This window comes from Eleutherodactylus coqui, chromosome 2 (genome assembly GCF_035609145.1).
Source record: "Eleutherodactylus coqui strain aEleCoq1 chromosome 2, aEleCoq1.hap1, whole genome shotgun sequence".
NCBI classification, from domain to species: Eukaryota; Metazoa; Chordata; class Amphibia; order Anura; family Eleutherodactylidae; genus Eleutherodactylus; species Eleutherodactylus coqui.
Genome location: NC_089838.1, coordinates 173,091,260 through 173,109,270, shown reverse-complemented (window position 1 = coordinate 173,109,270; position 18,011 = coordinate 173,091,260). Strand labels below are relative to the sequence as shown.

Sequence of the window (18,011 nt, the reverse complement as noted above, 5' to 3'; positions counted from 1 at the left end):
TGGGTTGTAGTTTGGGCACTCGGTCCCTAAAAGGTTCGCCATCACTGGCCTAGTACATGTTTGCCCACTTCCAACTTCAATGGAGACTGACTGTAAATGGCTGGCGTGCTCTAGTATTTATGGTTTCAAGCTGTACGTGTCATTGCATACAGTCTATCTATCTATCTATCTATCTATCTATCTATCTATCTATCTATGACATCAGGAAATGAGAGAATTAGATTTTGTAGGCCGCTGCTTCCCCCTTGCGGGCTGAATAAAATAGCCGTTGGGTGGAACATACAATTTATCCGGCTGCTGTGGCTTCTTAGGAAGATATCCTAGTACTTGTTTACCCACTTCCAACTCCAATGGTAATTGGCTGGCGTGCTCTAGTGGTTCCAAGCTGTACGTGTCATAATACAGCCTTAATGACATCACAATGCAGCTTTATAGAACATGTTGGGGCATGTTCAAGGGCGTCCGATGTTGATGACATCAGTGATGACATCACAATAGCAGGTGGCTTACTTATTCGATCTACGTGGGGGGGGGGGCGTAACTTTCGACGACGCTCGCGCGCCATTTATCGTAGGATATTTGTACTATGCCTATAATCTTCCCAGGAGTGTACTTAACAACTTCCCAAAGTTTCATGGCGATCGGATGAATGGTGTAGTAGCGCATAAAGGACAAACAGACACGCACGCACGCAGACACGCACGCACGCACGCACGCAGACAGACATACATTCAATTTTATATATATAGATGACGGCAGCAGCGACCACTGAGGTTTTGTAGGCCGCTGCTTCCCCCTTGCAGGCTGAATAAAATAGCCGTTGGGTGGAACATCCAATTTATCCGGCTGCTGTGGCTTCTTGGGAAGATAGCCTAGTACATGTTTGCCCACTTCCAACTCCAATGGAGACTGACTGTAAATGGCTGGCGTGCTCTAGTATTTATGGTTTCAAGCTGTACGTGTCATTGCATACAGTCTATCTATCTATCTATCTATCTAGGTTATTGCATACAGTCTATCTATCTATCTATCTATCTATCTATCTATCTATCTATCTATCTATGACATCCGGAAATGAGAGAATTAGATTCCGTACATAAAATTTGAACGCTAATTCTTTGGCGCTTTGAATTGAATAATCGAGTTGGGACCCATTAACTTTTCCTATTTATGACATAATCAATGCTCGTGCCAAATTTCAAGTTTCTATGACATTGGGAAGTGAGAGAATTAAATTCCGTACATAAAATTTGGACGCTAATTCTTTTGCGCTTAGAATTGAATAATCGAGTTGGGATGAGACATAAGGCCTTGCCCATAAGCATTCCCCAACCTCCAAGAACTGAACCTACCTACCTGAATGAGATTTTGTAGGCCGCTGCTTCCCCCTTGCGGGCTGAATAAAATAGCCGTTGGGTGGAACATACAATTTATCCGGCTGCTGTGGCTTCTTAGGAAGATATCCTAGTACTTGTTTACCCACTTCCAACTCCAATGGTAATTGGCTGGCGTGCTCTAGTGGTTCCAAGCTGTACGTGTCATAATACAGCCTTAATGACATCACAATGCAGCTTTATAGAACATGTTGGGGCATGTTCAAGGGCGTCCGATGTTGATGACATCAGTGATGACATCACAATAGCAGGTGGCTTACTTATTCGATCTACGTGGGGGGGGGGCGTAACTTTCGACGACGCTCGCGCGCCATTTATCGTAGGATATTTGTACTATGCCTATAATCTTCCCAGGAGTGTACTTAACAACTTCCCAAAGTTTCATGGCGATCGGATGAATGGTGTAGTAGCGCATAAAGGACAAACAGACACGCACGCACGCAGACACGCACGCACGCACGCAGACAGACATACATTCAATTTTATATATATAGACTAGCGTACCCGTCGCGCGTTGCTGCGAAGACAGACAGACATACATACATTCGTTTTTATATATCTAGATGACGGCAGCAGCGACCACTGAGGTTTTGTAGGCCGCTGCTTCCCCCTTGCAGGCTGAATAAAATAGCCGTTGTGTGGAACATCCAATTTATCCGGCTGCTGTGGCTTCTTGGGAAGATAGCCTAGTACATGTTTGCCCACTTCCAACTCCAATGGAGACTGACTGTAAATGGCTGGCGTGCTCTAGTATTTATGGTTCCAAGCTGTACGTGTCATTGCATACAGTCTGTCTATCTATCTATCTATCTATCTATGACATCAGGAAATGGCGAGCCGCGAATTAGATTCCGTACGTAAAATTTGAACGCTAATTCTTTGGCGCTTTGAATTGAATAATCGAGTTGGGACCCATTAACTTTTCCTATTTATGACATAATCAATGCTCGAGCCAAATTTCAAGTTTCTATGACATTGGGAAATGAGAGAATTAAATTCCGTACATAAAATTTGGACGCTAATTCTTTTGCGCTTAGAATTGAATAATCGAGTTGGGATGAGACATAAGGCCTTGCCCATAAGCATTCCCCAACCTCCAAGAACTGAACCTACCTACCTGAATGAGATTTTGTAGGCCGCTGCTTCCCCCTTGCGGGCTGAATAAAATAGCCGTTGGGTGGAACATACAATTTATCCGGCTGCTGTGGCTTCTTAGGAAGATATCCTAGTACTTGTTTACCCACTTCCAACTCCAATGGTAATTGGCTGAGTGCTCTAGTGGTTCCAAGCTGTACGTGTCATAATAGAGCCTTAATGACATCACAATGCAGCTTATGAGAACATGTTGGGGCATGTTCGCGCGTTGCTGCGAAGACAGACATACATACATACTACGTTTTTATATATCTAGATGACGGCAGCAGCGACCACTGAGGTTTACCGCTGGGGTATGTCACTCTTATTACTAATGGGGGGAGTGTCACTATTATTACTGCTGTGGGATGTCACTATTATCGCTGGGGTGAAGGTGTCACTATTACCGCTGGGGTATGTGTACATGTGGCAGAAATGGGCAGGGCTCTTTCAGAATAGACCGGGTGCAGATTTTGACTGCTTTTTAGATGCGGAAATGCTGCAGAATTTTCCACAGAAATCTCCGCTGAGCACATTCTGCAGTATTTCCGCGTCCAAAAAGCAGTCAGAATCTGCACCCGGTCTATTCTGAAACAGCCTTGTCCTTTTTAGAACGACGGGGGTAAAATCATACGTTGTGATAAGCCCCGCCCCCTGACGTGTTGGCACTTTGCGATACATAAGTGGGTTTTGGGTTGTAGTTTGGGCACTCGGTCCCTAAAAGGTTCGCCATCACTGGCCTAGTACATGTTTGCCCACTTCCAACTTCAATGGAGACTGACTGTAAATGGCTGGCGTGCTCTAGTATTTATGGTTTCAAGCTGTACGTGTCATTGCATACAGTCTATCTATCTATCTATCTATCTATGACATCAGGAAATGAGAGAATTAGATTTTGTAGGCCGCTGCTTCCCCCTTGCGGGCTGAATAAAATAGCCGTTGGGTGGAACATACAATTTATCCGGCTGCTGTGGCTTCTTAGGAAGATATCCTAGTACTTGTTTACCCACTTCCAACTCCAATGGTAATTGGCTGGCGTGCTCTAGTGGTTCCAAGCTGTACGTGTCATAATACAGCCTTAATGACATCACAATGCAGCTTTATAGAACATGTTGGGGCATGTTCAAGGGCGTCCGATGTTGATGACATCAGTGATGACATCACAATAGCAGGTGGCTTACTTATTCGATCTACGTGGGGGGGGGGGCGTAACTTTCGACGACGCTCGCGCGCCATTTATCGTAGGATATTTGTACTATGCCTATAATCTTCCCAGGAGTGTACTCAACAACTTCCCAAAGTTTCATGGCGATCGGATGAATGGTGTAGTAGCGCATAAAGGACAAACACGCACGCACGCACGCACGCACGCAGACAGACATACATTCAATTTTATATATATAGATTAGCGAGCACCAAAATGCTCGGATCCTCGTTATTCGAGTAGAGCTTTTCGTAAAATTCAAGAGCTCTATTCGAGTAACGAACCCCATTGACTTTAATGGGAGTATCAAGCTTTTTTTGTATGTGATCTGCCAGTTGCCGAGCCCCTTTTTTTCCCCCTCTTCCTCCCCCTCCCTCTCCCACACTCTCTCCCTCCCTCCACAAACTAATGTTGATGTGTGCAGGGGAGGGGTCAAATCTGACACGTCAGCGGCAGGGAGGGGCCAAAACTGGGCGGGGTCGAACACGGCGTGATGCTCGCTAGACGTTCGCTCAACTCTAGTTGTTATCTATATATATAAAAACTAATGTATGTCTGTCTGTCTTCGCAGCAACGCGCGACGGGTAAGCTAGTACCAAAATATTACAAATTATCTAAATGCTAGGCTCTCAACCTGCGGTACACATTCTGAGCGTGTGGATTCTCACACTGCCCTCATGCAAGGCACATTATTGACCTGTTGGGAGTCCCACTGTATGTTGCCTCCGTAGAACACCAAGATCCCTGCCCCATAGCACAAATGGAATATGTCAATCTTTTGTCTTAAAGCTTCCATATGAAATTGGAAGCACACTGAGGTATAATACGAGGCTATTGATCTATTTGGGTTCATATATATGCAATCATTCAACACAGAATTGATCAAGACCTGAAAAGGTTGAAACGCGTCCTTAGGACGTCTGTATTTCTCTCGTTATAATGGGCACATATTGAATAAAGACGGAAGAAAGTTTTATCTCTATGCATCCAGGCTCCTATCATTTAATTGCACATTCAACACAGATCTATAATATTGCCATGTGTAAGAGCCCTAATGTGCAGCACAATATACAACCACTGCCCAAAGCAGGCCTTATACTTTTTCTTTTCTCTTCCTTTTGTGGATCCAATCCAATCTGCACGGTGTGAACAAGGTCTTATGTAGTCGAGTAGTCTTGAAGGTACAATTAAGCGTTGTAAATTAAAGATTTGTGCTTTAGGCATTTTTCTTATCTATATATATAAAATTGAATGTATGTCTGTCTGCGTGCGTGTCTGCGTGCGTGCGTGCGTGTCTGTTTGTCCTTTATGCGCTACTACACCATTCATCCGATCGCCATGAAACTTTGGGAAGTTGTTAAGTACACTCCTGGGAAGATTATAGGCATAGTACAAATATCCTACGATAAATGGCGCGCGAGCGTCGTCGAAAGTTACGCCCCCCCCCCCCACGTAGATCGAATAAGTAAGCCACCTGCTATTGTGATGTCATCACTGATGTCATCAACATCGGACGCCCTTGAACATGCCCCAACATGTTCTATAAAGCTGCATTGTGATGTCATTAAGGCTGTATTATGACACGTACAGCTTGGAACCACTAGAGCACGCCAGCCAATTACCATTGGAGTTGGAAGTGGGTAAACAAGTACTAGGATATCTTCCTAAGAAGCCACAGCAGCCGGATAAATTGTATGTTCCACCCAACGGCTATTTTATTCAGCCCGCAAGGGGGAAGCAGCGGCCTACAAAATCTCATTCAGGTAGGTAGGTTCAGTTCTTGGAGGTTGGGGAATGCTTATGGGCAAGGCCTTATGTCTCATCCCAACTCGATTATTCAATTCTAAGCGCAAAAGAATTAGCGTCCAAATTTTACGTACGGAATTTAATTCTCTCACTTCCCAATGTCATAGAAACTTGAAATTTGCACGAGCATTGATTATGTCATAAATAGGAAAAGTTAATGGGTCCCAACTCGATTATTCAATTCAAAGCGCCAAAGAATTAGCGTTCAAATTTTACGTACGGAATCTAATTCTCTCATTTCCTGATGTCATAGATAGATAGATAAATAGATAGATAGATAGATAGATAGACTGTACGCAATAACCAAGATAGATAGATAGATAGATAGACTGTATGCAATAACCCTGATAGATAGATAGATAGATAGATAGATAGATAGATAGATAGATAGATAGACTGTATGCAATAACCCAGATAGATAGATAGATAGATAGACTGTATGCAATGACACGTACAGCTTGGAACCATAAATACTAGAGCACGCCAGCCATTTACAGTCAGTCTCCATTGGAGTTGGAAGTGTTGAATGTATGTCTGTCTGCGTGCGTGCGTGTCTGCGTGCGTGTCTGTTTGTCCTTTATGCGCTACTACACCATTCATCCGATCGCCATGAAACTTTGGGAAGTTGTTAAGTACACTCCTGGGAAGATTATAGGCATAGTACAAATATCCTACGATAAATGGCTCGCGAGCGTCGTCGAAAGTTACGCCCCCCCCCCCCACGTAGATCGAATAAGTAAGCCACCTGCTATTGTGATGTCATCACTGATGTCATCAACATCGGACGCCCTTGAACATGCCCCAACATGTTCTATAAAGCTGCATTGTGATGTCATTAAGGCTCTATTATGACACGTACAGCTTGGAACCACTAGAGCACGCCAGCCAATTACCATTGGAGTTGGAAGTGGGTAAACAAGTACTAGGATATCTTCCTAAGAAGCCACAGCAGCCGGATAAATTGTATGTTCCACCCAACGGCTATTTTATTCAGCCCGCAAGGGGGAAGCAGCGGCCTACAAAATCTAATTCTCTCATTTCCTGATGTCATAGATAGATAGATAGATAGATAGATAGATAGATAGATAGATAGATAGATAGATAGACTGTATGCAATAACCCTGATAGATAGATAGATAGATAGATAGATAGATAGATAGATAGATAGATAGACTGTATGCAATAACCCAGATAGATAGATAGATAGATAGATAGATAGATAGATAGATAGATAGATAGATAGATAGATAGATAGATAGATAGATAGATAGACTGTATGCAATGACACGTACAGCTTGGAACCATAAATACTAGAGCACGCCAGCCATTTACAGTCAGTCTCCATTGGAGTTGGAAGTGGGCAAACATGTACTAGACTATCTTCCCAAGAAGCCACAGAAGCCGGATAAATTGGATGTTTCACACAACGGCTATTTTATTCAGCCTGCAAGGGGGAAGCAGCGGCCTACAAAACCTCAGTGGTCGCTGCTGCCGTCATCTAGATATATAAAAACGAAGTATGCATGTATGTCTGTCTTCGCAGCAACGCGCGACGGGTACGCTAGTACAACATATTTTATGTCAAACTACTTGAAAATCAGAGTTTTAAAAACAAAAATGTTGAAAAACATATCGAAAACTTAAAACAATAGAAATTCAGCTAAAAAAAATATGACATTTCAATACAGATACTTCAATAGTATAGCAGCATTGAAATAAAAGGATATGTAAACAGAAAATGCCTGCTACATTAGTGTAGGCAGACAAAAAGATAAATAGGTTTACCCTGAAGATTTAATGAGGATGGTACTGACAGCTATCTCCGTTCTTATATTTTTCTATTACATATATAACCCAAGCATTACCTGTCTTAGCTCAAGAAATTAGAAATGTAAGATATGAGGATGCATTATTCTAAAGCACTTCATGAGTGTCTCACAAAATAAACATTGCAGGTATATCTTTCACGCTTTATTCCAGACTTTAAAGCATACCTAACTTTTCAGAATAAGTTGTGTTGTGTGTACATGAGGAACAACAATATTTCTGGAATCATATGACTTGTATATGGCATTAAATCACCAATTTACCCCTCTGCAGTCTGCATCTTTAGTTTTCAGTTGTCTCTGAGCTGGTAGGAGGAGTCTAGCTCCCATGATATCTTCTATACAGAGCTAACAGCAGATTCTACTCTCTAACTATCTGTAAATCACACACAGAAATAACATCAGCATGGATGACAATGTACAGCAGCACACTAAATAATTCACCATTAGCTGCTGCAGTATTTGTGAGTCTCTAATTCTCTACCATATCCTCCCCTCCTTAGATTTCTATGGGCGGTGTGAGTCATTACCCCCCTCCACTTCCTGTTCTGTGTCTTGTTAACTGTTATTACAGATGGCCATCACCTGATAACAAGCAGTGGATAGCAAAGGAAAATAAATCCCTAGTGGCTGTTACTTTAGACAGACCTTTCAGCAGAAAAACACAATTTTAGATAAAAGTGATTTGAATTTTATGCATTAACTGCTACCCACATTAGTATTGGTTGTTTTGGTTGCAATGAGCTAAAAGCATCTGGCAGATGTTCTTGAAGGAGTTTCCAGAGTAAATCAATTTTGGCTCCTTAAGGGGGTATACCGATTGTGAAGCGAATTTTCAGTAATTCTACACATGAAAAGTGTTTGCACCAGGTGGATGCACAGCAGGTTATGGGTATACATTCTGCAGCCATTACCTTCTTATCCTGTCTTGATGTTTCCCCACATCAATATTTTCCGAGATAGCCATCTCATCCCTGCTAACATCTAGCATGAATCTAAATTTACTACAATTTCCTACTTCGTCCTTTTTTCTGTGCATGTCCCTGCTAAGTTGAAGGTTGCAAGTTCAATCCCCGCATGGTTCAGGTAGCCGACTTAAAGGGGTTGTCCCGCGGCAGCAAGTGGGTCTATACACTTCTGTATGGCCATATTAATGCACTTTGTAATGTACATTGTGCATTAATTATGAGCCATACAGAAGTTATCAAAAGTTTTTTACTTACCTGCTCCGTTGCTAGCGTCCTCGTTCCCATGGAGCCGACTAATTTTCGCCCTCCGATGGCCAAATTAGCCATGCTTGCGCAGTCCGGGTCTTCTGCTCTCTTCAATGGAGCCGCTCGTGCAGAATGCCGGCTCCGTGTAGCTCCGCCCCGTCACGTGCCGATTCCAGCCAATCAGGAGGCTGGAATCGGCAATGGACCGCACAGAAAAGCTGCGGTCCACGGAGGGAGCAGACCCCGGCGGCCATCTTCAGCAGGTAAGTATGAAGACGCCGGACCGCCAGGATTCAGGTAAGCGCTGAGCGGTTTGTTTTTTTAACCCCTGCATCGGGGTTGTCTCGCGCCGAACGGGGGGGGGGGGGGGTTTAAAAAAAAAAAACAACCCGTTTCGGCGCGGGACAACCCCTTTAAGGTTGACTCAGCCTTCCATCCTTCTGAGGTCGGTAAAATTAGTACCCAGCTTGATTGGGGGTAATAAATAAATAAATCACCTGAAAATGCTGTGGAATAAGTTGGCGCTTTACAAATAACAAGATTTATTTTATTAAAGCGCTGTCCTGCTATTGGTTAGCAATCCAGTCCTGTAAGCTGAAAATAGAAAAAAAAACCATCCCTGGTTGTTCCTGTTGAGCAAGCCCAACCTGTAGCGATGGAATGCCTACAGGTCCTATCCAGGGCAACAGGGGAATAAACACTTTTATAGTGCCAGAACAACATAATGGTTCAAAGTACCAGCCAAAAGGCATAAAGAAATAGCTGTAGTGCAACTTAAGACATGTTTATACTGCCCTATTATCGTCACCACATTCAATCTGTTCTGAGTAATTGCAACAATAATTGGCCACTGTCAATTCAAAAACTGTTTACTGATCTTTCTTGATCAAAGAGCCATAAAAATCATAATTATCTGCAGCATGATGTAGCTGCATTTACAACATCAGTAATGCTGCTTATCACACGGATTGTGCCAATGTACAGCCAAAAAATAGTGATGTACTGTGTTGACCGGCAACAGTGACACTCTTCACTCAATTGGGAGAAATTTCCCTGTTGGCTGTGAAGGCTGTTAGAGGCACATCCACCCGGGATGCAAATTTCTGCAAAGGAAAACTGGCTACGTATTTTGGTGCGAATTTGGTTATGTTTATCTGAACTCTGGTTTATTTTCTTCTAAAGCTAGGTGTCTGTCTGTTCTCTGCAGTGAATGCCTTGATCAGCTGATCACATCAACTGGTTCACTCAGAAAACTGCATAAAGCTATGCTACAACCTGTTTTTAATCCCAAGACATTTCTGGATCAACAGCAGAACAAGAAATGAAAGGGATGAGTCATCCTACTCATTGAAATCTATGAGAGCAGAGGAGAGGGGATGAGGTGATGTGAAGCAAAAACTCAGAGACGTGTTGTTAAAGCAAACTGTGGGTGATTTACTGCTATATATTTACATCTACACTGCTTATTACTACTATACACATAACATTATGTCTGTATGTGTTACAGACAGTTAAAAGCAGAATCTACAGTTCTCCATGCAAAACTATAGAACACAGCACAGCAGTCAGACTCCTCCCAGCAGTCCAGAGAGAACCAAGAATCAGATATACAGGCTGCAGAGGGAGAAAATGGGGAAACATGCCAGATATGAGTCAAATGAAGGCCAGATATACTGTTATTCCACACGTACACACATGGCAGTTTATTCTACAAAGTCACCTAAAAAATTAGGTATGTTTTAAGGGATGATATTCATTTAGGATAAGGCTTTAAAGCAAATGCCTTCTCTTCAATTTTCAATTACAATGTTCTAGTTAAATAAAGGAAGAAAGTATAAAAAATAAGAAAACAGTCATCCATGGCAGCCTATTTATAGCGAAAACTACTTTAGTGTTTGCAAGTCAAAACCAGGAGGGCATCGCATCCAAAATATGGATGAAATACAAATCTTACTATTATATTTTTTCTCTGTAGGTTTTATTCCCAGTTTGGCTTACAAAATACCGATGTAAAATACTGACTAGAATACTTGTGTGGCAGCGAGGCCTTCTGGGTGAAAATATCATTCTCTACCATACCTGCTCTAAATGTAATGCTGAGTGTACAAAACATAGAAAAAAAACAATGCAACGTAAAAATAGAAAGGCATACATTAGCAAGATAAACATTCATTCTTCACAGCTGGCAACAATGCTGCAATGAAAGGTTTGCCTTTAAAGTGGTAAAAATTACTTTCATACCTCTTTGGACGGCTTGTGATGTTTGTGTTAGAACCTTTATATCAAGAGCGTTGTTGATATTCTCATCAAGTGCTGTGCAATAACTATCCACAACACTGGTAATGGTATCTTTTAATGCTCCCAGGTTGTAGAACACTTGCAATGCTGTCCCAACTTGGGTTGGATTCTAAGGAAGACAAACACAAAAGCCTAGAAGTTATAACAGAAGATCACTTAAGTGTTTCTATTTAGAGCAACTGCACTAAATTTTCAATCCCCTTGCCAGTTTTGAGGATTTACATCTGTAACCATTTACCCTAAAACATGCCCCTATTTTTAGTACAGGAAAACTGCTCAGAACATAAAATAAGGTGAAAAAAAGGTTACAGTCTTTATAAAGTAATTTCCTGGATTGAAATTGTTTACATAACCGTATCTTCATAATGGAAGAGGAGGCGGGGGTTGTGCACCAAAATCCACTTATTTAAATCATTAGCTATTCAGTTGCAAAGTTTCCACTATATATTATTCAACACAAACCACCTTCAAACTGTGAGCCAGATACAATGCTAAAGCATTAGGCCTCACTGCGAGAAAATCACAGCGATATCGCATCGGTGGTCCGTGCCATATCGCTGCGTTTTCTCGTGTCAATGCCGCAATTTTGTGTATAATATATGCCCTACCCTGAAAATAAGCCTTAGCTGCAGCAAATCATTTAAAAAATAGAATACATCACCTAAGAAGCGCTTTCAGCTCCGCTGCATCTTCTGCCCGGTTCATTGGCTGTGATTGATCCATCAAGGGTTGGCTTTGATTGGCTAAATCACGACCCTCAGCTAATCAGAGGCAGCGATCCCTGGGGGCAGGGATTTTCTAATCCCCGGCCAGACTAGATGGTGAAGACAGCTGCCAAGTACGAAGGAGAAGACGGGCCGGAGCGGGACAGCGCCTCTTTGGTGATGCATGTGTTCTTTAAAAACATTTTCTGCAGCTAGGGCTTAGTTTAGGGCATTGCAAAGTTGCATTGCACTGCACGAAAACCGTATTTTTGTGCGATGCAACAGAGAGGAAGGCTCCATACGGAAATATTGGCTACAAAACCTCACAAGTTGAGAGCATATCGCGAAACCCGCAAGGTTTTTGACTCGCAATGTAGCATGCCATAAAACATCACAAATGAGAAGGAACCCATAGGAAAGCATGGGTTTCACATACATGCGAATTGCAGCATTGTCGCATTGCGAGAAAAACGTGAGACTTTGTTGCCCATGTGAACAAGGCCTTAGTGTGGCCATACATAGTACATTACATGTATATTAGCCAAACCTGCCAATTTTGGCTGGTCTGGCAGGTCATCTAAATGTGTAGTGGACTCTCAACTTTCCACTGACAACCAAACTGTGCAGTGCACTCCCCAATCTTTTTCTCGGGGGGGGGGGGGGGGGGGGGGAAGCTACTTCTCTTTTCTGAACACAAGGACAGCCAAGCATGCATGTGTGTTGGGGTATTGAGTAAGCTGGCAGCTATGTAACGTGTATGGTCACCTTTACAATTGGAGCACTAATAATAAAGGTCACTGGATAAGAACTCAGTAAAAACCTCTTTTTATTCACATTGTCCATTCCCAGACATGATTAAAAAAAAAACAATTACAGGGACATATTGGGAATGAATTAAGACTGGCATTTCATACGCTAGTCTTAATCTAATCTGCAATGGAGGAAGATGCAGCAACATTACTAAGAAATGAAAAATTTATGCTAGTTTCTGGCGAAAATTATAGTAAGTCTGTTTGTCTGTGGCATATTCCACTCTTCCCATAATCTCTGCCTACTTTCCTCATCAATTAATGTGGAAAAGTGTTGCGGGAAGTGCCAAAAGTTATACATTGTGGGAAAACTATGCTGTGTCCCAAAATCTGCAACCTTTTCATGCCACAATTTATGGAACTTTTGTATTTTTGCATAATCAGCAAATAAGGAAGCATGAGGGCTCACAAGGCCATAGAACAAAAAAATTATTATGATAAGGCATTGTGATAACATGCAAGTAATTGCTCCATAGACATCGTAACAAACCAAGCAAGATTAGAACACGAGAGATAAAAGAGAAAAAAAAAAGAAACACTTTCGGGGGGCGTGAGGAGAGTACGAGAAAGAAAGAGGGTATAGAAAGAAAGTAGGGGAAAGGGTTGTTGATTCAGGGATTATTCTGATTGCCAGACTGGAGTCCGGAAGGAACTTTTTCCCTTAACCCCTTGAGTGGCACGCGCGGAAATTTTCCGGGACGAGCTCCACTGCTCATAGCAACATAGCCCGGAAGATTTCCGGGCTATGTATCACTATGGGAGCTGCAGAGCACAATGCCACAAACTGTGACAGTGTGCTCTGCCTGCACAGTCCCACAGAGAACAAAGCAAGGGCTTTGAAAGGCTAGCAGAAGATATTGCCGACATGTCGGCAACCTCCTGCTTTGTTTACAAGTTGCCATAGAGACCATCGGCTTGTCAGAAGCAAGCCGATGGTCTCTGTGGCAGAGAGAGCTGGTGCTTGGCTGTCAGAGGACAGCTAGGTACTAGCTCTTACAGCAGAGATCAGAGAAAACCTCCGATCTCTGCTGTGTTAACCCTTTACATGCTGCAGTCTATGTGACTGCAGCATGTAAAGGGCTGTCACTGCAGCATGTAAAGGGCTGTCACCATCGGACCCCCGGAATGTGATCAGGGGTCCTGATGGGTCCCTGTGGAAGTCCCCTAAAGGGACAAAAAAAAAAAAAATTTTTAAAAATTAAAAAAAAAAAAAGTAAAAAAATAATAAAAAAAATTTAAAAAAACACTTGTCTCCCTTTACTTTGTAAAAAATCAAAAATACAATTACACATGTGGTATCCATGCGTCATAATGACCCAGAGAAGGAAGTTAATACATTATTTAACCCCTTAATGACATGGCCCCTTTTTTTCTTTTTTCCCCATTTCTTTTTTTCCTCCCCCCTGTTTAAAAAATCACAACTTGTCCCGCAAAAAACAAGCCCTCATATGGCCATGTCAATGGAAAAATGAAAAAGTTATGGCTCTTGAGACGCAACTGCAAAACTAGTTGAAATTCAATGATTAGACCATTTTAAAAAACCTGCCCTGGTGGGCACGACAGGGTGGTAGGAAACCTGCCACTCAAGGGGTTAAATGGCGAAAATTAGCTTCTACCTCGTTGTTTTTTTTGCCTTCTTCTGGATCAACATTGGTGGGATGGGGGTGGAGTAAATAGTCTGAACTGGATTGACATATGTCTTATTTCGGCCTAAAATACTATATATTATATACTTAATCAATTCAGATATACTTCAAATTAAAGGAGCTCCATATTCAGTAGAGTCTTGGAAATATATCCAACACCACCAGGATTTTAAGAATTTAGCATAGGTAGCTTTAAGAGATGTGGTGAGATGCTCCATCCTTATTGTTTCCTGAATCTTCAAGTCCACTTTAAGGTCTACATTCAATGAAGATATGGTGCAAAAACTTTGGAACAGGAATAGGTCCTTCCCCTCCTTGGTTATGACTGTGATATGCACTCTGAGTCCCATGGTAAATGAACTCCCAGACATCAGGGAGTTAAATTCCAATAAGAAATGTGAGGTCTTGACGAATTGAAAAGGCAAGCTTTCAGGCTCTGGTGTCTTCCCAGACTAGGAGTCTTTCAGTAATTCGGAGAACCCTTCCACATAGATAGGCGCCTGACTTGCAGAAATGGCTGCCTTGGGAAAATGGTCTGTTCCCAAAGACTGGAAAAAAATGTAAAGGTTATCTTTAGTAACCGCTCTCTCTGGGTCTGACATGGGCTACTGAAGATTATAACAGGACATGATGGTCTCCAAAAAGCTCTGTGACCTGATGTGGGAAATTCAAACAACGACCTGAAATGTATGGGATAAATGTGTGAGCACGGTTTTTCCAAAGCATGCACGCTAATAGTCTATTCAGCTTATTACCAAAGAAATGTCTCTTACATTTTGCCTGAGTTCCAGCCCAAGTTGTTTTATCCAGTGACTACTTATGCACCTGTTCTAAAGCATGTACTGTATATATGATAATAAATCTGTTAAAGCTGCTGCCCGTAGAGGAACTTGGGGAACAACAGGAATATTAAGATCCCCCACAATAAGAGTGTCCTCCTTGAACTCTTTCAAGTCTGTCAAAGCCTTTTTGAGAAATGCTATCAGCCCAGAGTTGGGGAGATAAAAGGATGCTAAAGTTGTTAACGTATTAGCTAGTCTGCCTTTGTATTTCCTGCCTTTAATTAGCTATATAATGCACATTGAAGTAAACATGGCAAGTGGAGGGAGCCTGGGCTAAGAACTTTGTATATTAAAGTAATATTCAGGGACTTATTTAAAATATTTTCTATTGATGACCTGACCATTAGATGGATCGGCGGGGATCTGAGTAGTGGGTCCAATCAGCTGATTCCTGGGGCCACGGTCACACCCATTGAATTCAAAGGGTTTTATCCAGAGTGCTAGCTATGGTCAGAGCTGATAGCACAAGAGCAGTAACAATGTCCAGGCAGTAGGTCAGAGTAGGCAGCAGGCAATAGCAAAGTCCCCAATACAAAGCCAAGTTCAGGGAGCATTGAAGACAGAATGGTTATACAGATAGGCAAAATGTCAGAACCAAAATAAACTGGGGCTTTGACACAATTCCTGAGGCATCATCCATGATGGGAGGATGCTTAAGTGGCTGATGACTGGAAGGAGAGTGTGTGCTGGTCCTTTAAGAAAGAGGGCAGGAGCATGAGCAAGCCCTTATGAGAGACCCCAGGATGGCAGAGGAGGACAGTAAGAACACCTGATCACAGCCCCAGCAACAGGTGAGCAGGGGGAGCGATGGTGGCATCCCGTGACATTGCTCAGTTAACAGGAACTTGCAAGCAAAAAGTCAGCAGCTACTGACTTTATTCCTGTGTGAATCTTTGTAATTTTAGGCCAGCACTGAAAAAAAATCTGTTGGGCAAAAGTGATCATTGATCAATTGTTCTAAAATGATATGTGAAGCCCCACAAAGTGCTGCAAGTATGTGGATGACAAGGGATGTAGGAGTCAAAAGGAGTACAACAAAAGCCAGCAAGGCATATGTGGCTCCGGTACTACAGTCATTACATAGAAGTTCCGTTTACAGGTGTACCGCCCCAGTCAAACTACCCACCTGCCACTGTCACGGAGCGAGTCACGCCAGGCCCGCAGAGGGGGCGCAGAGCACTTGGATCCAGAAGCAAGAGCCCGCTCGTGGCTCGCCTCTCCGGGTAAGTGAAAAGACGAAGAGAGTAGTGGTATTTCACTGGTGGCATCCCCATTTGCCGCTTGCCCAACCCCTATGCTTTGCCTATTCAAAGATTACCAACTGATAATGAGCCTATTGGTCAGCGCCCCTTTATTATGTTTCACACAAGCAGATGGCTTACATTATGGGGATGAACGATCGAATACGATGGTTTGTTCCCATTCTGCTATCAAAGGTGAGCTTCAAATCTCCTTATTTACATAGGATAATCTACAACTGAGTAGCGAGCATTTTTATTTTGACTCATTTGGCAGCTGTTCATTAGCTCATTTACATGGCCTAAAGATTGGGCAAATTAATGATCAGGCAAACACCTATGCCCAATTGTCAATGTGCAAAAAGGCCCTAATATGCTATAGCCTACAGTAAATGATCTTCCCAAATTTAAGACAGACAAACTATTAGGAGGTTATCTAATTAATACTGCTGCTAATTCTTACATTGCAGGAGACATAATGGATATGTTCTTACAGTAGGTTTAAATACATTTTGTGTTCTAGGCCACACGTGCTTAGCATGTTATGTTCAAAAGTTTGTACATCTGGTATCCCTATAATCTGTTAAGCACTAAACTAAGATGATCATTTTTCTGGGTCACCCACATTCAGATTTATTCAACTGGCTTCAAACTTTATGTAATTACTAATCCACAGAAATTTCCATCCCATCCCACACTGGTTTCTGAAACAGGTGGGCATTCAAAAGAAGATCCTGAAGGGGTTTCACAGCCCAGCTGATACAAAACATTTCCCAGGATGTGACAGTATACAGAATTTATGATCTTTACAACACATGGTCACATTTTAACATACATCAATGTATCTGTTATCCTAACTGCCCTGACCTTCAGACTGTGCCATGTGCTGGTCACAACAGGCTCATTAATGTGGCAAAATCATCATGCATTTTCAATATGAATTTGCAATCTAAAAGTAAATACCAAAATTAACTTCAATAAAAGGTAACAGAATTTCGTAAAATAAAATTCAAATACTGCAGGAAAAATGTGTGCAGATAGATGTTAGGAGATAATGCAGAACTTTAAAAAGGGGTGTCCCACTGCTAACACTTTTGCCACAGAAAGCAGACAGCTCTGTATATTGTGCAGTGGCCCAGGCAAGTACTGCAGGCTCATTCTCATTCACTTCAAAAAAGGAATCAGCCTGCAGTACCAACCCTGGCCACTGCACAATTATACAGCTTCCTGCATGAACACAGCTAGACGTGAGATAGCCCCTTTAAATTTGCTGCAACCCGTACTTGTAACAGAATTCTTGCATCTTCCCCAAGCACTGACTTGAATGGAGAGAAAAAGAGAGACAATAATGAATATTGCAAGTAATAGTTTTCTTGCAGTTTCTTGCATATTTTCACAATTTGGTTCCTGTATAGACAGTTCTCCGATGTCAATATTTTGGTTCACTCTGTAAGAACTGAGGAGAATGCATTTGGCTGGCCTAACCAATCAGTTAGCTCTCCAATTCATTGCTGCCATAGCTCCGAAGTAGGATCCTATTTCTCTAGTTTACCTATAGTGGTTCCTGATGTGGGACTCCTATCTATCAAATATTTATGGCATATCTTGGACTACGAACGTTATAAATACTGTTCAAATAACAGGTAGCTGCTTTCTCACATAACCTAAATGTTAAAGAAATTCTTACTTCTAGAAGTCTAAACTTGCACAAACGTTCTTTACCATTATAGAACAGGAACAGAACTGCACACATTTCAAAAAGTGAGCAAACTATTGAAATGTACAGAAACATGGGTTTCTTGTAGAGCAGGGGTACCAAACTCATTTTCACAGAGGGCCACATCAGCCTTAAAGGGGTTGTCTCACACCGAAACGTTTTTTTTTTTATTCAATAGG

General features: G+C 42.1%; 1 protein-coding gene across 1 annotated transcript in view; it reads right to left on the bottom strand.

The window, feature by feature from the left end:
* Nucleotides 1–18,011, bottom strand: part of COG5 (component of oligomeric golgi complex 5) — a 299,093-nt gene that overhangs the window by 123,256 nt on the left and 157,826 nt on the right. The window contains exon 8 of the mRNA XM_066591926.1: nt 10,820–10,985. Coding sequence (XP_066448023.1) covers nt 10,820–10,985 — 166 coding nt within the window. The remainder of the gene's footprint in view (nt 1–10,819; nt 10,986–18,011) is intronic.